Source organism: Lupinus angustifolius, chromosome LG05 (assembly GCF_001865875.1).
Source record: "Lupinus angustifolius cultivar Tanjil chromosome LG05, LupAngTanjil_v1.0, whole genome shotgun sequence".
Classification (NCBI taxonomy): domain Eukaryota; kingdom Viridiplantae; phylum Streptophyta; class Magnoliopsida; order Fabales; family Fabaceae; genus Lupinus; species Lupinus angustifolius.
In genome coordinates, this window is record NC_032013.1 from 1,064,804 (window position 1) to 1,088,393 (window position 23,590).

Genomic DNA, 23,590 nt, shown 5'->3' on the forward strand with positions numbered 1-23,590 from the left:
TGATCCCTCCACTGTTAGGAGCCAGAGGTGTTCGCTGCTCTGTGAAACCAGCCTCACGCTTTGCCCTCTTGTCTAGGAGTCATGACACCTCCGCCTTAGCCCAAGCACCACGCCTCAACTCTCAACTTGGAGTGGGCACGCCAACATGGTGCAGCCACCATCCCGACCAAGCACAGCCATAGCCATGTTCCATCACCTTGATGCCCCCACTTGGGTTACAAGCTAGAGTTACCCAGCTCGGCAAACTCACATGCTTGTTAGACATATATAAACACTCAATTGTATCATATCTTGCACGATGTGAGACTTGCCAATGTCATATGTGGTTTTTCAATTGTCAAAATATTAGGGGTGGCAATATGGGCTTGGCCCGACGGGCCAGCCCGTTCGGGTGGCTATTTTTAGCAGGGCGAACTGAGGATTTTAGCTCAAAAACCCATATTCAGCCTGTTTTAGTAGCCCTTTTTTTAGACGGGCCGGGCTGGTCTGACGGGCCATTGTTAAAAAATAAAAAAACTAAAGTGTGTGACACTGTGCTGTGCGAGGGGCGTGGCAACTGGTTTCTTCTTTAGAATTTACAAGTTTTAAGCTAACAATTTATGTTGTTATTGTAATATTGTGGACTTATGTTTGTGATTTTTTGTTTTAAAAGTCATCTATCATGTTTGTTGATTATTTTTTGTCTAAAAGTTTTAATTATGTACATTTTGGAGGGAAAACGGGCTAGCCCGTCAGCCTGCCAGCCCTACAAAATATGGGTCGGGCTGGCCTTTTGAGCCCTTTTAATAATACGGGTCGCGTCGGGCCAGCCCTTATTTTGGCGGGCTGGGCCAGGCCGGGCCACATTGCCACCCCTACAAAATATTGTCTTATAGTTACTTGTAATTATTTTACAATAGAAACATCATTCTGAAAATATAATTTTTAATCCATTGCATGAACTTGTCTCCCTTAGCTCAAACCCATTAATCCAAAAGATTATATGCAATAATGAAAGGTACAAAGGTGATGAAGATATTGTAGTTGGCAAATCCATGAATTTCTTCTCTCCCTTAACTGAAGAAATAAGATGACAGAAAGACATAGTTTAGATTCAATATAGTAAAAATCAAATCAAAATTTACATAAGAGATATGGATTAAAAAATAATAGTCAAATACAAGAAATATATACAAAGATTTTAAGATTGGTAAATTACCAACAACTCCATCTTGTCATTTCCTATGTTGTAAAATAAGTCGTTAATGTAGTTATAAATGCAAGCAACAAGACTGAATAAAAGATAAATAAATGAGGTAAAATAAGATAAAGATTCACCTTATGCTCGAAGAGAGAAACCAAAAGCTAATATCTTGCTTGAAGAGAAAAACCAAAAGCTAATATCTTGCTTGAAGAGAGAAACCAAAAGCTAATATCTTGCTTGAAGAAAGAAACTAAGAGGAGGAGAAGAGTAATAGAAATAAAATATGGAATGGTATGTGTATTATTGTGTGTGATGTTTTGTTTTTAAATCTGTAAAGATTCGCGCTCACTAAAACAAGCATTGTATGACTTTTAACGACGCTCAGTAAAGCAAGCACTATTAAATATATCACATTTAACAACATTCATTTAAGCAATGTTGAATCAAATTAACAACACTTACTTAAAAGAGCGTTGTTGAATATCAAAATTCTTTACAATTATTTAGTTGTCATATTATATTCAGCTTTTGAGAATAAAATAGCAAATAACATAATTTACTTACCAAATATGAGTTTTTATTGTGCCAAATTATTCACATTAATATTCTATTTTAATATTATTGGTTGGAGATTTAGAATATATTTTTTTGAATATGTATGACCTAATTATGTTATATATGAAGATTTTTTTGAATATGTATGACGAAATTATCCACCTTAATATAGTTTTTTTGTATATGTATGATCAAGTTATGTTATATATGAAAAACTAGCATATGAATTTCTGTTAACAAATTAGATTTTTTTCGTGTAATATTTACTCCACTTGATCTTTCGATTAAAATTAAATAATTTCATAAATACATATTATATAATAACTAAAACAAGAGTTGTTTGAATGTATGAATTTTAATAGCACTCATTAAAGCAAATGTTATTAAATGTTGACTTTTAACATCATTCATTGTAATAAGCACTGTTGATATGTCACCTTTAACAACCCTCATTTGAGAAAATGTAGTTGAATAGATTCAAATCAACAGCGCTTGCTTAAAAGAATGTTGTTGAATATCTTAGGCAATTATACAACAACGTTCATTGAAGCTATATTCGCCTATCAAATTTAACTGCGCTTGCTTAATAGAGTGTTGTTGATTATCTTCCGCCTTGTATTTAACAACGTTGTGCTAGGAAGTGTTATTGAATGACCGTTGTTAAATTTGAATTCTGACATAGTGAACCATTAAATAATAAATAGAATAAAAGCACTGCTTTGGTATTGGAAAGTTAACTATACTACTTCTCCATATTTTAAAACAAGAAAAACTTCTTTTTTCTTCTCTTTTAAACAATATTGTAAATGTACTTAAGAACATTAATTTAATCTAATCGAAGACACCTATTTGTACCATTTTTACAATGACAATACACTAATAAGACAATGGAGGTATATTCACTTATTGCAGTTGCAACTAAAATGAAACATTCAGAATAATTATATTAAGATAAATATTAACTAATATCGAACACAGTATCTCCTAAGATAACAAACACCTCGTCAAAAAAGAAGAAGATGACAACATATCTAATGGGTGAGTCAATTTTGTTGATAAAAAAAGTTATTTAATAAATATAGCATTAAATGTTAATTGAATATAATACATATATGAACATAATCTATTTTTATTTGTATCACCTTAGTCAATGATACTAAGATAGTTAACATATGAGTAGTGAGTGCTACATTGAAAATATAAAAAACATTTCCATTATCAGTATGTAAATATTAAATCCAAATTAAATTAGTTTCATCATATATCTCCAAATTTGGGGAGTAAAAATATGATAATACGGTAAATTCTTTTTTCCAAATTACTAGCAGTATACCTGTGCATTTGCACGGACGCTTCGTCTTAGTTTTGGAAAATATATATAATATTTACAGTTAAATGGAAGATGTAAGTTTTTAGTTAAATGGAGACATGTGTTAAGTTAATAATACACATAAATGTTAAAGTTGTATGAATTGAAGCAAAAAATAGTCATCTAAGTCAAAATATTTACAATACAAAAAACAAAATAATTTGGAATCAATAAATAATTGAAGTGAAATCTTAATGACATAAATAACATTGTTAATATTAAATCTCAATAATTCAACCTTTCACTTCATCATCGAATTCAAAATCTTTGTTTCTTCATAATTGTTTTTAACTCATTACATGTGAGGACTCAAAATAATAAATAACATACATATTAGTGCGAAAGTTTCCAATCAAATAAAAGTGTAAAAAATAACGAAATTTAAGGAACATAAATGAATGCACCAACAACGTTTACATTATACAAAATGTCACATTTGAATCCATAAAAATCAACTATCCTAGAGCTCCTTCCATAATTGAGGTAATATGGCACCCCCCTGATACAGGTTGGATAAAAATTAACTCCGATGGGGCAGCTAGGGGTTGTCCTGGTCTGGCTGGAGGGGGTGCGATCTTTAGAGACTCTGCTGGTCAGGTTTTGGCTTGTTTTTCTCAATTTCTTGATATCCAAGATTGTCTTTTTGCTGAGTTGAATGCTGCAATTTCTGCAATTAACTTTGCTTATTCTAAGGGTTGGAATTCAGTGTGGTTAGAAACTGATTCTTCCTTAGTAGTGGACATATTTAAGGGTAAACACTTGCCTCCTTGGAAGTTGCTCAACAATTGGATTAGATGCAAATCAACTATGACTTCCATGATCTGCAGAGTCTCTCACATTTATAGGGAAGGAAACTCTTGTGCGGACAAATTGGCAAATCATGGCATCTCATCTAGAACAAATTCCTCTTGGTCTCATTCTCCTCCTTTTATTAAAAGGGAGGTTGTTAGAAATATGCTTGGTTTACCAAGCTACAGATTCATCTCTTTCTAATTTTCTTTTGTATGTGGTTCTTTCTAATATAATTTCGGGTGTGGTGGCACCTTTTGCTTAATAAAAAAAAAATCCATAAAAATCAATTCACGATGTATGTGAATAGAAACAATGTGAGATAACAACATATACAAACTACAAAATTTAACATGTTAGTTCAATAATTTGCACATAAATGCTCATATAAATGGATTCAGGTGAATTTGTAAACCATGATGACAAATTAGTTGTTGTATTTTGGATTACACACCCCACTACTACTATACTCCATCATTATATTTCAAGAAAAGTGTCTATATGTTTTTTATGTGGGCGAGTAGATTTATGTGGGGCCATTTAACTTTGTCGAGGAAAGTGCAAAGAATTTGGGAAGATACTTGAAAAAAGTTATTTTACGTGAACAACTTTGTTTCGTAAGCTACCATTAGGCATTAATATCCTTTTGACAATAACCAAATGGAAGTTATTAACTTATTATACCGGAAAATCTTTTTTCTATGATCTTAAAACTGTTAAAATGATTATCTCATACACCAATATCTTGAGTTTGCGTCTCCTACTTGTTTTCTTTCTTCACCAATTTCATTTTCGTTACAAAATTATTGAAGAGTTTTTCATTGTTATATAATAGACTAGGATAGAATGACTTGGTTGTCACTTAGTTAGTGAAAGCCTGAAAGGTGGCTTCGTCTCCTTAATAAGATAATGGTTTAATGTAGAAGGTATATAAAATTTCATTTTCTTTTTATGTAAGACATGTAGAAGCTTTAGGAGAATAAGATTTATGCAGCTTGGATAGATTATAGAATAGAAATAATCTTCTTTATGATTTATGGTTGGTAATATTGTAAATTTTTTATTTATTCCTTGATCTAGCTATCAAGGGTGAAATAGTTGTAATATATTGGATTTGTTTTATCAGCAAGGTTGAATGAGAAGGAGATAGTTTCATTTCATATGTATATTTATATGTTCACACTCGCTCAATATTGTTTTTTGATTATAAGACTTTTGCATAAAAAATAAAATGTCACATTTTCAATAAAAAAATAAGATTATAAATCGAGAATTTGGATTACCAAAACTTTCTACAATTATATTTCTAATTATATGTGATCTTATGTCTCTATTTTCACTCAATAACTTGTTATAAGTGTATTTTTTAAAATTAATTAGTGTATTAGATAGTATAAACTAGGTATTCTAAAAGGGAATCAGAGCAAAATTGGATCTATGAAAATTGAGAGTGAAAATACTTACATAAGAATCATATTTTCAAGAGAATAAATATTTTATCAAATTAATATCAAAACATTAATTATAGCTAGTAATAGAGAGTAAACTTTCCTTCCTAATAATTTGTGACCATCATTTCATTACTAAGATATAATATTAATTGGTTTCATTATCTTTAAGTTTTAGAAAATCATTAAATAATATTAATTTAGAATGTTTTAATATATATTTAAATGCGTAATTACTAAATATTACATTTAATATTTTAAAAAAAATTAGAATTATTTTCTTTCTTTGTCAATACGTTGTAACTGTGCACTAAGTTTTCAATGTTAAATTAAATGTGTAATATACTCAATAAATCACATATTATGGAATTCAATGAATCAAGACAAATTATATTTAACGATTTCAAATATAAACAAATTAATTATGTATTCACACTTATTAATGGTTGCCATAAATTTGTAAATTAAAAGAATTTCAACTTATCAATATTAAATCAAAGGTATCGAGAATGATGTAAAACATTAATGACATGAAATGTTAGAGGAAAAAATTAATATTCCACAAATTTATTAGTTATAATCCTACAAATTTATATCCACAATGAGCATTGCTTAAAATTAGGGAATCGTAAATAATTTAAACAAAATATAAATCAAATCAATTGATTATCATAATCAAATTGAAGATATTTTTTTTCTTAAAACATAAATATAGGTAGAAGAATAATATGATTGCAAAATAAAAATAACATTAGCGGGGTAAGCTACTAATTCAATCCCAAAACACTATCATCAATCCAATCATAAAATTAATTGTGATGAACAACTATTTAATGTTTAAAAACAGAATAAAAGTTATTCAATAACAATCATGCCTAATAATTTTCGTTTCTAAAATGTAACTATCAATTGTGCATATAAACAACCTATAAGTGAAGCAACCATTTTTTTCCTAGGAATGACAAAAAACTTCATTGCACAAAATTTAGAATAAAATTGAAAATGAATAAAGACAAACACATAATAAAAATAAAGTTAATATTCTTCTACACTCGTATAATGAATGTAACATCTAATTATTATATTCGACATGTGAAATGTAATATAAACTACATAAAAGAGAGGTAATCCCTAGAAATATTCTTTATTTATATTTTATTTTTAGCATTATATTTAGTTTACAATTTTACTTATTTTTTCTTTTCTAGTTAGGAACTACTTTCTAACTAAATTTTGTTTGAATAAATTAACATTTCGTATCTTCATTTCATATCATTATTTTTTATACACTTGTTTTTAATTTTTATCTATGTTTTTCTATATTTGAAAAAATATGTGTAGCACATGAAATATTTGTTAGTTTTTATAACATTGAATTTCTTACATGTTACATAATTATGATTATGTTTTAGTTCTAATAGTCATTTGATTTTTAAATTCAAATATAACGATTTCAAGGTTTAGAAATTTGAATAGCACTGACAGTGAACATAAATTAGGAATTGTTCTCTAATGCAAATTTAATTTTCATATTTGTAAATTTGTAACCCTCTAAACATCAAATATGTTTGAAAATAATTTTAATTTATCTTAATCTACTATTCTTTCTATATATTCTATATAATATAAGAAAATAAAATGATGTTGAAATCATAAAATTAGACATTCTACATTTATGACAAGTGTACAAAGTAGAGGTTACCATTTTTACAACAACAGTACACTAATACATTGAAGCTATATTCACCTATTAGTTTTGTTATATACCTCTAAATTAGTTTCATCACATACCTCTAAATTTGGGAAGAAAAAGATGATAGTGGGATAGATTATCCTTTTCAAATTATTAATAAATAAGTCTTGTATTCTATTAGTTCCATTTTTGTTCATATGTGGGTTGTGACTTGTGAATAATCTTCTTCTATTTATCTCTCTATTATAAGCCTTATTTAATGTTTTATTGATTCATGTAAGTAGTAGAAAAACTTAATGAAGAATAAAAGATAAAATTAGTGAGAAATATGGATGGCAAGAGGTATAAGGGAGACAAGGAAATGCGTATTCATGCTCATATCCGTATTATTTGCATGTACTCATGTAAGTAGTAATTAATGTACATAATAATTATTACATGTATAATAAAATTTATATATATATATTAAATTTATCATTATATTTTAATCACTGAAATTTCAATATAAAATAAAAATAATATATAATTATAAAATAATAAAAAATATAATATTAAATATCTAATTTTAAAATAAATTTATAAGTACACGACTGCTCTTGAATATAATAACATTCATCCACATTTATTGCAAGTAGAAATGAACACTATTTATTGTTGGAGAGAAAATCAAATAAAAAATAGTGTCTATTTTTACATCGGCTAAAAGTAAAATAATTAAAATTCAATGACCAAGATAGGGGCAATATAGGAAGTTCAAAAGATAATCCAAAACGACAAATTCTCTTACACCATCACTACTCTGTTATCTCTCAGAACATTATGATAAATAAATATCTCAGACAAACCCATATTCACCTCTCTTTTTTCTCCCACATTTTCATTCTCCATTTTATTCATTCATTCAAATCAACCCCACAATTTTATTATTACTAAAGTTCATTTCTTTGGTATAAAAAATCAAATAAAATGCAAGTATCAGCATGTAATTTATGGTCTCTGGGAGTGCCATTGCCAATTACACAAGTTAACAGTGTTCTTAGTCGCCGTGAGCTTATTACTTCTCTATACTCTAAACAATTGCCAAACGACGCCGTTTCTACTCAACCATTGTCCATTTCAAGGTTCAGTTTTTACTACCCCATTATGCTATGTAGCTTCTATGTTTTTAACAACTAAGATTTTAATAAAAATGTGCAATTGGGTGTGTGGATTTTTTGTTATATTAACCAAAGTTTGAATCTTTGTGTTTGTCATTCTTCATAAGATGCAATTTTGGATAATTTTAATGTGCATGTATGCTTATTTGATTATAATATAGCTCTCCCATGTTCCTAAAAACTAAGGTTTTAATAAAAAGTGTGCATTTGGGTGAGTAATTTGATGTTACATCAACCAAATTTTGAATCTTTGTGCTTATCATTGATCATAGGATTCCATTTAGAATTTTTTTATGTATGCTTATTTGATTGCAGACTTGCAGTATAGCTTCCATGTTCTTACAAACTAAGTTTTGGATAAAAATGTGCAATTGGGTATGTGAACTTTTTGTTACATTAACAAGATTTAAATATTTGTGCTTGTCATTGATCATAAGATTCCATTTTTATTTTTATTTTTATTTTTTCCATATGCTTATTGATTGCAATATAGCTCCCATGTTCTTATAAACTAAGATTTGGATAGAATGTGCATATCATTTGATCATGTGATTGCATTTTTTGTTGTTGGTTTTACTTTTTCTTCTATGGGGTTGTAACTTTATTATTAATTTTTATTTGTAATGTATGCTTATTTGATTATGTATTTTCATATAGTACTGTTGAAGATCAAACTCAGGACTATGCTCCAATGCTGAGGAAAATTGGTCAGTCTCGAACACGTCGTGTGTTAATGGCGAGTTTGACTATGTTTCCATGTTTCCTTTCTTCAAGGTACTTGTCAGGTCTGCACGGTTCTGCTTTTGTTTTCAACTTAGTTTGAATGTATACTGTAAAGTTCATAATTTTTTAATTGAAATAACTTTTATGATCAATGTCATATATGTATTTTTTTTATTAAAACATCAATTTGGTCTTCAAATTACTATTCATCAATCTGGTCCCCGCGTTTTGGAAAGCAAATTTAGTTCCTCACTTCGACTCTGTCAGTCAATTTAGTCCATAGTGTTAGTGTGCAATAAACAAACCTAAGTTAACTTAGGTGCACTAATGCTGGTGACCAAATCGAGTGATGGTTGTAAAAGGGACTATATTTAATTTTTCATAATGTTTGAGATCAAGTTTGTTTTTTACCCTTAAAGCTTTTATATATATAGGTAAAACTTATCATTTTCATTTTGTAAATGCTGATCAGGTATATCATCTTTAGTTTGTTGTATTCGATTTTGATTCTTAGTTTGCTACATGGAGCATTGCAACCAATCGTATAATAATGAGTTCACAAGTGTAATATGACATCGAATGCAGTTTTTATAGCAAATATAAAGTTCTGGCAGCTGTATTCTAGCTTTCTATGTTCTATCATGATAGATATACGGTTATATTCATTAGTAGAAATCTCTATTAGTATTTTCTAGCAACATTTCTCATCGTGCAATAATTTGTATTTGTGCAGCCCTAGCTTTGGGAGATCCAACAGTGACACTCGAAGAAGTAACTCCTCCTGCATTTTCTTCTGGGCCACTGTTTCCGGCAGAGGTCAGCATTCAACTGTAGCTCCTCCTTTATCTATTGTGGCTGTGTCATTTTTGTAATCCTTCTATAGCACTATTTCTGGAAGCTTATTCCACTTCATTGAAATTGGCAGGACCGAATTGTCCAACTATTTGAAAGAAACACATATTCTGTTGTTAACATATTTGATGTGACATTGCGTCCTCAACTTAATGTAACCGGTGTGGTCGAGGTAACTTCATTAATCATTTTATTCTCTCTTGCTTATAAGCGTGATAGGATTTTTATTGGCCTATATATGTATAGAAATCAAGCAATGTAGTTACATTTTATATTTCATACTGGCAGATTCCTGAAGGAAATGGTTCTGGAGTAGTTTGGGATGAGGAGGGTCACATTGTGACCAATTATCACGGTGAGAATTAGTAGAGAAAATTTAGTTTTATGCGAAATCTGGATTCACCTTCTTGTATCTTCAAAACAGTAGATATAGTGCATATTAGTGAATGTGCATAATAAGATTTTTATGATGTGGATCTGGCCCTTCCCGGATATTATTTCGTACATGCATATTTTCACAATATTCGTTTATCTGCGAAGTTTTCAAGATTCTGTGAGGATTTCTGACTGTTACATTTTGCATTACTCAGTAATTGGCAATGCCCTTTCGAGAAACCCAAGCTCTGGTGATGTTGTTGCACGAGTTAACATTCTAACAGCAGAAGGGTGAGGCTCTTATAAGACTTTAGTTCTTTACATATATCGTTGTTGCAAACTTAATAATTAATATTATTTATATCCGACACTTTTTATTGTAAAGGGTACAGAAGAATTTTGAAGGTACACTGGTCGGTGCTGATCGTTTAAAGGATCTTGCTGTCTTGAAGGCATGGTTTCTTTTTCACTTTCTCTATTATTCCCAATAAATTGTTTGATATTGAAATTCTTGTTTTATTAATGCTGTATCTTTCTCAAATTATGAAGGCAGTACAAGATGGACCTCTATATTTATATGTTATGGATTTCACAGTGTATATTAATTGCAGATGATTTCGTGTTTTCTAAAGTTCAAACTCAAATTAATAATGAAATGCAGATCCTTTACCTATGCATATACTAGGCATGTTATGAGAGTATGACCAAGTCGTTAACGTGTGAAATTTTGTTTTCCGGTACATTACTTGCTCGTTTTTCATAAGCAATCTACTGAAAAACATATTTGCTTCACCTAGCAACATACATTCTAGGAGAATATTTTGTTTCCATGTTGGGTTACTATTTGCTGCTGTTGTGATTCATAGTGCTATATCAGGCCCTTTTTTCGGTTTTTTCAGCTTTACTTCTATAATCATTCTTTTGATTGACTATCTCATAATTTAACTGTAAAAAATGTTTGCTTTTGTTTTATCTTGAGTTTATTCTTGTTAGATGTGCTGAAAAATAATTGTGGTTCAAGTTGCTTTCATTGCTAATAATGTAGTGTTGCTAATTTATTCATTTCTAAATAAATTACACATGATGAGATGTTGATAACTGTACAAGTACAGGTAGATGCCCCGGAAGAACTTTTAAGGCCTATCAAGGCGGGCCAGTCATCGTCTCTAAAAGTTGGGCAGCAATGTTTGGCAATTGGAAATCCATTTGGCTTTGATCACACCCTCACGGTCGGGGTTATCAGCGGACTTAACCGAGACATCTTTAGTCAAACTGGTGTAACAATTGGTGGTGGTATTCAAACTGATGCATCCATAAATCCTGGGAACAGGTTACACTCTGGTCCTTCCCATATCTGAAGTCGGAATATTTCCTTCCTGTTTTTATTCACCAATTTTATCCCTCCGGTTTTGGCGAATTCACTTGGTCCAAATGTTGTCCTTTTCGTTGGTATTGTGAACTAAGTGTTGATATATAGCACACTGCATTTCTTACTTTTCGTGTTACTGTAATAGCGGAGGTCCCCTTTTGGATTCGAAAGGAAGCTTAATTGGGATTAACACTGCAATATTTACTCAGACAGGCAAGTTTCTTCATCATTGTTTCCGTCACAATCGGAAGGAACTAGACTAGGTTGTATAACATTGATATATGTTTGAATATGATAATATAAAGGAAACCATTATGGCCCATTTGACAGAAATTTTCAACTAGTTTTCACTTCAGTACTTTGTTCTTTACTCAATTTTCTTTGTATGAGGAATGGAGTGCACATGTTTTACTTGCTGCTGTTATTGACTTTTGTTTGCCTTTCTTTCGTTCTTACAGGAACGTCGGCTGGTGTAGGATTTGCGATTCCATCTTCAACTGTACTTCGAATTGTTCCTCAGTTGATTCAATTTGGAAAAGTAAGTCGTTCGTAGAAAAAACACAAAAACATAGGCAATCTTTACATACAAATTTTGGTCTTAGTAGCAGATGTTTTACGATCTATACTCGTTCATCAATTTAAGGTTGTTAGAGCTGGATTGAATGTCGATATTGCTCCGGACTTAATTGCGAATCAACTAAATGTTCGAAATGGAGCTCTTGTTCTTCAGGTAAGTTGATGATATTTTCTCATACTTAATCAAACTTTGCATTTACATTTTCTTCCAATTCTTTCTTTAACTTCCAAATATTCATGTTCCTTAGGTTCCTGTAAATAGTATTGCTGCCAAAGCTGGCCTAAATCCAACTACAAGAGGCTTTGCTGGTAATATAGTCCTTGGAGATATCATTGTTGCAGTTAACAATAAACCTGTGAGTCTTCTTTTCAGAAACTCTTTTCTTCACTGTTCAAATAAGGCCAAAACACTTCATTGTAGCTTTCACACGGACGTTGGTTTAGTAGTGTAAGACTCCATTCGATCCCCATATATCATACCAACTACCAGGCCAAAGGCCAAAAGTTTGATTCCTGTGAGCGAAATTTGTTGGGAAGTGGGAAGGGCAACCACGTACCCGAAAGAGATTAATTCTTTACCGGCTTACCCATAGGGTGAGGGGATATACTTGTTATACCAAAATAAAGTAGCTTTTACACCAAGAACCACTCATATTTTTACATTTATGCTTTTTATCTTAATATAAGTGATAATGATTTGTTAAAATATAAGTGTAATATCTATGCATCAATATAAAGATTTATATAGAGTCAGTACATCATTCATTTGTATTACTTTTTTTTTTTTTTGAAGAGTCAATGATAATTAGACCTGAATAGTGAATGATACAATGATAGTTTATAAAACTCATATACTATCAATGCATACATTTTTTTCGTAAAATATTTTTGAATGTTGTTGAAAACTCCCTTACATTTTCACCAATTTTATGCTTGTGGTATATAAAATTCAAATTCTGCTCCTACACTTCCTATATTAAGTGGACATGAAATTTGATTAAAATGATAACTCATCCTTTTCAGGTCAATAGCAAAGCAGAGTTGTTGAAAACATTGGATGATTATAATGTAGGAGATAAAGTAATCTTTCAGATTCAGAGGGGTAGTGAAAAGTTGGAGGTGAATGTAGAACTTGAGGAACAGTGATCTTAAGAATAACAAAATTAGAAGAAAAAAAAAAAGAAAATATATTTATTTATGCATCAGGGTATTATGTAGGAAAAGGAAATATGATATAACATGATTTGCCTATTTTTTTGATGCTAATACATTTCTTGTAAAATATATATAATTTCCCTATTTTTGTTATTATAAATACTTCATATATGTATTGCATTAGCAAATAAATTAAAGGCAGATATATATTCCTGTTTAAGTTAAAAAATATTTACACCTATTTCATCCTTAATATTGAACTTTGTTTGCATACTTACTTTACAACAAGAACCAAACCTTAATCTAACTCGATGAGATCGGCTGCATCCTTAATTGACAAAGTATTTAAGTTTAGACCAAAAACTCTTCAAAATTTCCTAATCAACTTTCTAAATTGAAGCAATATATGTACAAAGTTAACAATTGCCAATTATGAATGCTATGAAGTTAACAATCAACAAGGAAAGAGTAAGAATGATGGTTCTATAATTATTCTTCTGTTTACAAAATTGATATTGTTTAATTTGTTATGACACCATGTTAGTTGATCATTGGTTATTCTTGACATGTTCAACACTCTCCAAACCAATTTCATATCCACTTGACTGAAAAAGTAAAGGAAATTATTTGTTTCATCTTTCTCATGCTTTTGGAACTTATTCAATATGCAACTTCTATTCTTCAAAAACTCACTTAGAGTCTTTTCTTTCTGCAAATCAAAATAAATAAATATTTAGTCAACAAAAGAAGAACATGACAAAGCCATGTATGCAAAATTTTATTGCATGGATCATGCAATCCAACTAAACAAAAGATAAATATGTAAACCTAGAATAGTATTGATATGGAGCACTGATTCAAATTGTGAACTACATCAGATAATAGGTCGCAATATTATGGTTACGATGACCACCACAATCGCATCACACCAGAATTCCGGTGTGACATTGAGTCACAATGATGTGGCCGCAACACAACCACATTAATCCGATCAGGCCCATCAAATTTAAAAATAAATTTTAAATCACAAAATAATTCACACTGTAACTGTCGCAATTTGTAACCATCAAGATACATTGAGATGCTTTCTAGATATTCTACAAAGAAGATTTTATTTTGTTTTATAAATTCCTGTAAAATTGAAAATGAAAAATAAGTGATTTAAGAAGCCTTAATTACCTGTTGAAGTTCTGCTCTAATTTCCATTACAAATTCTGAATCTGCAGGATCTTGGAGCTCTACTTGAATTTCTCTTGGACCTTTAGATGCATCTTTATCATTTCTAATGAAACACCAAATAGTTCTTATTGATTCTTCCAAAATCTCTAGTAGCTTCTGACTTGTGATAGCATCTTTATATGCCTCATTTTCTCTCAATTTCTTCTTATCATTGCAATTAAGCTTGGCATTGTCCTCTGCAGCCAATTAAGGTTCTATAGCCATAAGAAACCATTCATGTAGAAATGAATTTTATATTGTCATCCAAATAGCTCAAAAGCAATACTAAACTAATTTCTCTCTAGGTGTGTGACTGTCCCGTCCAACAAGTGTCACCCAAAAATCGAAATTTGACCTTTTGGTCTATCCGAGGATCCAGGATAGTCTTACACCACTAAACAAAGGCCTTTTAAGTTTAAAAGCAATACTATGATACCACTAAATTCTATTTACAATAAAAAAGGCCGGCCTAGTCATCAGGGGAAGGTTAAACTATACAACTTTATCATCACGAACTAAGAGATTGTTTCTAGAAGTTGAAACCATGACCTACAGGTCAAAAGACAAATATCGAGCTGAAGTTCACCCGCTAAATTCTATTTAGAATAAAACTAACAAAATCTACATTATATTCTACAACCATATCATAAATGTAATCATGTATGCAATTTCTCATATCATCGATAATTGTGGTAAACACAACATAACCATTATCGCAACCACTACCGCAAATTAAAACCATTCATTGTATTAAAGTTTCTCACCTCTTATGATTGGAACTTGAAGAAGATTGCACATAACACAACGATTCCTAGCATAGTTTTCAACCCTTGGACCCTGGAAAGGTTCATTCTCTATAAATCTTTGCAGCAGAACTTGAAATTGTTGAAACTCCCCTGCTACTTCATTGTACCTTTGAAGTTCATATTGTTCAGATTCCCATAAATCCAAGACTTTCTCATATTCCCACTTAAGGATTTCCCAAGAAAGGCATAACTGTCCCACATAAACCATTTCCAAGTCACTGTAAAATTCTTTGATGAACTTCTTCATTGGATCCTCGGATTCGGATTTTTTACGTCTAGAAAGGCGAAAACTGTTCGGAAGAAAGGATGTGATAGCTGAAGAAGAGTTCTGGCCACTTGAAAATGATTGCAGCGGATCCTTAAGCTGCAAGGAACCTATAATTTTCGATGTGAAATTTGGAGTAAGATAATATGATTGCATTCTTAGCATAATGCAATAGGCACATAGATTTTCTAACTTGTATTTCATATTAATATTAAAAAAGGCAATGGTTAGAAACTACTGACCTAAAGCATACATCTTTTGGTAATTCAAGATATCGAATTTTCGCATTCGTTCTCTGTAACTCCGGTAGGCTTTCGGAAGATCATTTATAGTACAACCATGCTGGAATTGCTCTTCAATTTTCCATGGCTTCAATTCTTCCATTATCCTTGGAGACTCATAATTCTCAAGCATGGTAGGCAAACCAGTGGCTATGACCTTTCTCAGCTCCATCTTGACCTCTTCTACTAAATATTGATGCTCCCATAGCGTATCAAATCGGCTAGAATCCGCACGATCCAAACCCGTCGAACCATGTGAATTTGATTTCACAGATTCTTCATGTTTGGAATTAATTCTATGACTATGTTGAAAACAATGATCTCTCAGTTTCAACATGTTATCCATTTCTGAATTCTGCAGCCTAGATTCTTCTGTTTTTCTAAGCTCTCCTACTATATCTATATCTTCATCATCGAAATTCTCGGAATCTTTCACCTTAACAAAGTCAAAATCTTCTTTTAATCCCTCATGTTCATCATCATAGTTTCTGGTTACAAAGTCTGTGTCAGACAAAAACCCTTCTCCAATAGAACTCATTGAATCTAATTCTATGGTTGAACAAATGAAATCATTGTTACTCAAATTCTCTACTTCATCATTTTCTTCTTCAGGTTGTTCTATAGATTCCACACCCTTGAATTTCTCTTCTGCATCAACACTTCCTCTTTCACAAATTTCAGATAAAGGATTAGAATCATTTTCTTTCAATGCAGAATCTTTGGAATGAACATAAAGTTCCTTAACAGTAAAACTTGAAACTTCTGGTTCCTCCAAGAAGTGGCTGAAAATCTTTCCTGGTATGAACTCATACTTATTGGTGTTACTATTTGTAGAACCCTTATCAAAACTTTCACCATCTTTTCTACTGAAATCTTCACTATAATTCCAAGTTTGATATTGGAATTTAAAAACCAACTCATTTGTTTCCTTTTCTTCAACTTCAAGATTCTCTATATTAGATAAATCCTCATTGGATTGTGCTTCTATTTCACAACCATGAGAATCAACTTCACCACATTCTTGTTCAATAGTATTGTTACTTTCACAAAGTGTATCAGAATTGTCATAGCTAGTTTCATATATTTCATTGCCATGTTTGGAAGAACAACCTGAATTAATTGCTTCACATCTGGAAAAAAAACATCAAAAAAATTAAAAGAAGTGACTAAAAGATATTTGGAATAGTTGCATAGTCGGTTTCTAACCGAAAATCGGGTCGCAGAAAAAATAGTTAAACTTGTGATACAAAATTCAATACCTCTTGAAGATTCTAGTGAAAACCCATATCAGAATTCCCATAAGCTTTGAGCCAAAAATCCAAAAATACCCATAAAAAAGATCCATCCTTTGGTCCAAAGAAAAGTGCTTTTTTTCAAGTAAATTCCATATATATGCGTTTGTTTCATAAACAAGCCATGAATATTGAATAAGTTGCTTGGTTTTGAAGTAAAAAACAGATGAAGTAAAAGAGAGAAGGTCATGCAAAGTTTGATTTGTACTTTGAACATTTTGTGATGAAAAGAATGGACCTTGTAACTGCAAAAGACTAGGATGTACGTAAAAAAGTAGAAGAATTATGACATGTTGAAACTAAGTGAGAATGAAAGGTATTAAATGTTAGAAAATAACATTTTAGCAACTTAGGTTGGAGACAAATATTGGGTTGCTTAGAACTCTATGATTTTCTATCAGTTCAGAGGTCTATTAATCTATCTTTAATGATGTCTCATTTCATGTTCCAGATCGATCAAAACCTGATTTTTTGTTTTTAAAATTTTTCTTTTTATTCATATGTCAAAATGTGATAAGCTTGGGACAAGGAATTTTACAAATAGTATGTTATGATATAGGAAATTGATTGGTAGGAAGAACATTGAACCCAACATAGATTGCGAATGGACTAAACAACTGACATAAATTGGACTCATGCTAATTGCAATTTTTATATTTGTTCAATAATTTATAAAATATAAAAAGAAGTGTTCTAATTTTCTAAGAGTTAGTGTCATGAAAATTCATATGCTATAGTGTTTAGGATCTCTTTAATTGGGTGAGATCATGATTATTGAATCTTTGTACGTAATCCATTGAATAAATTAATTATGACATGTTTTTAAAGTTTTGGAATAATCCTATAGTTCTTAAAAACTATAGAGTCCAACGTAAAGTTGATGATGACATTTTCGAAGTTTGTTGAAAGATATAACAAACATGAATTATCCATTATTTTGTTATGCAAAAGCATCTCTTTTTGGATTTACTAGGAAGAAAAACAAGTCAGAAAAATAATATATTGTTTTTAGAACAATTGCCAATTATGAATGCTATGAAGTTAACAATCAACAAGGAAAGAGTAAGAATGATGGTTCTATAATTATTCTTCTGTTTACAAAATTGATATTGTTTAATTTGTTATGACACCATGTTAGTTGATCATTGGTTATTCTTGACATGTTCAACACTCTCCAAACCAATTTCATATCCACTTGACTGAAAAAGTAAAGGAAATTATTTGTTTCATCTTTCTCATGCTTTTGGAACTTATTCAATATGCAACTTCTATTCTTCAAAAACTCACTTAGAGTCTTTTCTTTCTGCAAATCAAAATAAATAAATATTTAGTCAACAAAAGAAGAACATGACAAAGCCATGTATGCAAAATTTTATTGCATGGATCATGCAATCCAACTAAACAAAAGATAAATATGTAAACCTAGAATAGTATTGATATGGAGCACTGATTCAAATTGTGAACTACATCAGATAATAGGTCGCAATATTATGGTTACGATGACCACCACAATCGCATCACACCAGAATTCCGGTGTGACATTGAGTCACAATGATGTGGCCGCAACACAACCACATTAATCCGATCAGGCCCATCAAATTTAAAAATAAATTTTAAATCACAAAATAATTCACACTGTAACTGTCGCAATTTGTAACCATCAAGATACATTGAGATGCTTTCTAGATATTCTACAAAGAAGATTTTATTTTGTTTTATAAATTCCTGTAAAATTGAAAATGAAAAATAAGTGATTTAAGAAGCCTTAATTACCTGTTGAAGTTCTGCTCTAATTTCCATTACAAATTCTGAATCTGCAGGATCTTGGAGCTCTACTTGAATTTCTCTTGGACCTTTAGATGCATCTTTATCATTTCTAATGAAACACCAAATAGTTCTTATTGATTCTTCCAAAATCTCTAGTAGCTTCTGACTTGTGATAGCATCTTTATATGCCTCATTTTCTCTCAATTTCTTCTTATCATTGCAATTAAGCTTGGCATTGTCCTCTGCAGCCAATTAAGGTTCTATAGCCATAAGAAACCATTCATGTAGAAATGAATTTTATATTGTCATCCAAATAGCTCAAAAGCAATACTAAACTAATTTCTCTCTAGGTGTGTGACTGTCCCGTCCAACAAGTGTCACCCAAAAATCGAAATTTGACCTTTTGGTCTATCCGAGGATCCAGGATAGTCTTACACCACTAAACAAAGGCCTTTTAAGTTTAAAAGCAATACTATGATACCACTAAATTCTATTTACAATAAAAAAGGCCGGCCTAGTCATCAGGGGAAGGTTAAACTATACAACTTTATCATCACGAACTAAGAGATTGTTTCTAGAAGTTGAAACCATGACCTACAGGTCAAAAGACAAATATCGAGCTGAAGTTCACCCGCTAAATTCTATTTAGAATAAAACTAACAAAATCTACATTATATTCTACAACCATATCATAAATGTAATCATGTATGCAATTTCTCATATCATCGATAATTGTGGTAAACACAACATAACCATTATCGCAACCACTACCGCAAATTAAAACCATTCATTGTATTAAAGTTTCTCACCTCTTATGATTGGAACTTGAAGAAGATTGCACATAACACAACGATTCCTAGCATAGTTTTCAACCCTTGGACCCTGGAAAGGTTCATTCTCTATAAATCTTTGCAGCAGAACTTGAAATTGTTGAAACTCCCCTGCTACTTCATTGTACCTTTGAAGTTCATATTGTTCAGATTCCCATAAATCCAAGACTTTCTCATATTCCCACTTAAGGATTTCCCAAGAAAGGCATAACTGTCCCACATAAACCATTTCCAAGTCACTGTAAAATTCTTTGATGAACTTCTTCATTGGATCCTCGGATTCGGATTTTTTACGTCTAGAAAGGCGAAAACTGTTCGGAAGAAAGGATGTGATAGCTGAAGAAGAGTTCTGGCCACTTGAAAATGATTGCAGCGGATCCTTAAGCTGCAAGGAACCTATAATTTTCGATGTGAAATTTGGAGTAAGATAATATGATTGCATTCTTAGCATAATGCAATAGGCACATAGATTTTCTAACTTGTATTTCATATTAATATTAAAAAAGGCAATGGTTAGAAACTACTGACCTAAAGCATACATCTTTTGGTAATTCAAGATATCGAATTTTCGCATTCGTTCTCTGTAACTCCGGTAGGCTTTCGGAAGATCATTTATAGTACAACCATGCTGGAATTGCTCTTCAATTTTCCATGGCTTCAATTCTTCCATTATCCTTGGAGACTCATAATTCTCAAGCATGGTAGGCAAACCAGTGGCTATGACCTTTCTCAGCTCCATCTTGACCTCTTCTACTAAATATTGATGCTCCCATAGCGTATCAAATCGGCTAGAATCCGCACGATCCAAACCCGTCGAACCATGTGAATTTGATTTCACAGATTCTTCATGTTTGGAATTAATTCTATGACTATGTTGAAAACAATGATCTCTCAGTTTCAACATGTTATCCATTTCTGAATTCTGCAGCCTAGATTCTTCTGTTTTTCTAAGCTCTCCTACTATATCTATATCTTCATCATCGAAATTCTCGGAATCTTTCACCTTAACAAAGTCAAAATCTTCTTTTAATCCCTCATGTTCATCATCATAGTTTCTGGTTACAAAGTCTGTGTCAGACAAAAACCCTTCTCCAATAGAACTCATTGAATCTAATTCTATGGTTGAACAAATGAAATCATTGTTACTCAAATTCTCTACTTCATCATTTTCTTCTTCAGGTTGTTCTATAGATTCCACACCCTTGAATTTCTCTTCTGCATCAACACTTCCTCTTTCACAAATTTCAGATAAAGGATTAGAATCATTTTCTTTCAATGCAGAATCTTTGGAATGAACATAAAGTTCCTTAACAGTAAAACTTGAAACTTCTGGTTCCTCCAAGAAGTGGCTGAAAATCTTTCCTGGTATGAACTCATACTTATTGGTGTTACTATTTGTAGAACCCTTATCAAAACTTTCACCATCTTTTCTACTGAAATCTTCACTATAATTCCAAGTTTGATATTGGAATTTAAAAACCAACTCATTTGTTTCCTTTTCTTCAACTTCAAGATTCTCTATATTAGATAAATCCTCATTGGATTGTGCTTCTATTTCACAACCATGAGAATCAACTTCACCACATTCTTGTTCAATAGTATTGTTACTTTCACAAAGTGTATCAGAATTGTCATAGCTAGTTTCATATATTTCATTGCCATGTTTGGAAGAACAACCTGAATTAATTGCTTCACATCTGGAAAAAAAACATCAAAAAAATTAAAAGAAGTGACTAAAAGATATTTGGAATAGTTGCATAGTCGGTTTCTAACCGAAAATCGGGTCGCAGAAAAAATAGTTAAACTTGTGATACAAAATTCAATACCTCTTGAAGATTCTAGTGAAAACCCATATCAGAATTCCCATAAGCTTTGAGCCAAAAATCCAAAAATACCCATAAAAAAGATCCATCCTTTGGTCCAAAGAAAAGTGCTTTTTTTCAAGTAAATTCCATATATATGCGTTTGTTTCATAAACAAGCCATGAATATTGAATAAGTTGCTTGGTTTTGAAGTAAAAAACAGATGAAGTAAAAGAGAGAAGGTCATGCAAAGTTTGATTTGTACTTTGAACATTTTGTGATGAAAAGAATGGACCTTGTAACTGCAAAAGACTAGGATGTACGTAAAAAAGTAGAAGAATTATGACATGTTGAAACTAAGTGAGAATGAAAGGTATTAAATGTTAGAAAATAACATTTTAGCAACTTAGGTTGGAGACAAATATTGGGTTGCTTAGAACTCTATGATTTTCTATCAGTTCAGAGGTCTATTAATCTATCTTTAATGATGTCTCATTTCATGTTCCAGATCGATCAAAACCTGATTTTTTGTTTTTAAAATTTTTCTTTTTATTCATATGTCAAAATGTGATAAGCTTGGGACAAGGAATTTTACAAATAGTATGTTATGATATAGGAAATTGATTGGTAGGAAGAACATTGAACCCAACATAGATTGCGAATGGACTAAACAACTGACATAAATTGGACTCATGCTAATTGCAATTTTTATATTTGTTCAATAATTTATAAAATATAAAAAGAAGTGTTCTAATTTTCTAAGAGTTAGTGTCATGAAAATTCATATGCTATAGTGTTTAGGATCTCTTTAATTGGGTGAGATCATGATTATTGAATCTTTGTACGTAATCCATTGAATAAATTAATTATGACATGTTTTTAAAGTTTTGGAATAATCCTATAGTTCTTAAAAACTATAGAGTCCAACGTAAAGTTGATGATGACATTTTCGAAGTTTGTTGAAAGATATAACAAACATGAATTATCCATTATTTTGTTATGCAAAAGCATCTCTTTTTGGATTTACTAGGAAGAAAAACAAGTCAGAAAAATAATATATTGTTTTTAGTGAGAGACTGTGATATATTGTATTATGTCTTATGAGAGACTGTGATATATTGTATTATGTCTTATGAGAGACTGTGATATATTGTATTATGTCTTATGAGAGACTGTGATATATTGTATTATGTCTTATGAGAGACTGTGATATATTGTATTATGTCTTATGAGAGACTGTGATATATTGTATTATGTCTTATGAGAGACTGTGATATATTGTATTATGTCTTATGAGAGACTGTGATATATTGTATTATGTCTTATGAGAGACTGTGATATATTGTATTATAATCCTACTTTTTATAATTCAAATATTTTCTAGACTATGTCTTATGCTTTTTTTACTTCTTTTACAATGGATTCTATTATTTTTTTTAATTTTTGGTCCATTTTATTTACCTGTTTACCGTTTTTCTAAGTGTCCATTTTATATTAAACGAAGAAATGATAATTGATTCTATTACTTAGAGAAGTTCATGAAGAATAATTTATATATATAAAGGATATGCATCAACCTATTTGTTATAAAAGATAAAGTAGAAGGTACTTCTAACAAAGATTGAAATCTTTCCAAATGAAAAGATTATTTTGCAATAATTCAATAGAATATTAATAAAAGATATTGTACATTAAAAAATTCAAGTTATCCCTGAATTAACCCCTCAACAATGTAATTATTGTTCACAATAATGTTTTAACCAAAATTAAATTTAATATAGAGATAAAATGGAGGGAATATGGACTATAAAACTCCACTGGCTAGGGGTTTTTGTCTTAGTTCTAAAGAGATTTTATTTTTCTCCAATAGTCTAGACGTGCAATAATAATATGTTTTTTACTTAATTTGTCTGCATGCTCTAAGAAATTAGTTTCCAAGTTTCAATAAAAATGAAGATAAAAGCTTAACAAATATTAACAAGTTTCAATTTGATCTAGTTATTATGCAAAACGAACTAAATCACAAATTTCATCGGCTATATTTATTAACAACAACAATGTTTGGACCTAATTTTATTCATTAGA

General features: G+C 30.8%; 4 protein-coding genes across 4 annotated transcripts in view; 2 read left to right on the plus strand and 2 right to left on the minus strand.

The window, feature by feature from the left end:
- Positions 1–8,314, plus strand: part of LOC109347332 (thyroid adenoma-associated protein homolog) — an 18,637-nt gene extending 10,323 nt beyond the window's left edge. Inside the window, exon 5 of the transcript XR_002107592.1 lies at positions 8,302–8,314. The gene's annotated coding sequence lies outside the window, so the exon portion shown is untranslated. The remainder of the gene's footprint in view (positions 1–8,301) is intronic.
- Positions 7,901–13,415, plus strand: LOC109347333 (protease Do-like 8, chloroplastic). The gene is made up of 13 exons (XM_019587104.1): positions 7,901–8,158; positions 8,852–8,979; positions 9,651–9,733; positions 9,843–9,941; positions 10,058–10,124; positions 10,360–10,435; positions 10,530–10,596; positions 11,257–11,474; positions 11,659–11,726; positions 11,972–12,051; positions 12,157–12,243; positions 12,338–12,445; positions 13,113–13,415. The coding sequence occupies exons 1-13, from the start codon at positions 8,004–8,006 to the stop codon at positions 13,233–13,235; spliced, it is 1,359 nt and encodes a 452-aa protein (XP_019442649.1). The 5' UTR covers positions 7,901–8,003; the 3' UTR covers positions 13,236–13,415.
- On the minus strand, positions 13,596–17,447 carry LOC109347334. The gene is made up of 5 exons (XM_019587105.1): positions 17,074–17,447; positions 15,776–16,944; positions 15,227–15,643; positions 14,424–14,659; positions 13,596–13,953 (listed from the first exon to the last, which is right to left on the minus strand). The coding sequence occupies exons 1-5, from the start codon at positions 17,157–17,159 to the stop codon at positions 13,699–13,701; spliced, it is 2,163 nt and encodes a 720-aa protein (XP_019442650.1). The 5' UTR covers positions 17,160–17,447; the 3' UTR covers positions 13,596–13,698.
- Positions 18,128–21,903, minus strand: LOC109347335. The gene is made up of 5 exons (XM_019587106.1): positions 21,530–21,903; positions 20,232–21,400; positions 19,683–20,099; positions 18,880–19,115; positions 18,128–18,409 (listed from the first exon to the last, which is right to left on the minus strand). The coding sequence occupies exons 1-5, from the start codon at positions 21,613–21,615 to the stop codon at positions 18,155–18,157; spliced, it is 2,163 nt and encodes a 720-aa protein (XP_019442651.1). The 5' UTR covers positions 21,616–21,903; the 3' UTR covers positions 18,128–18,154.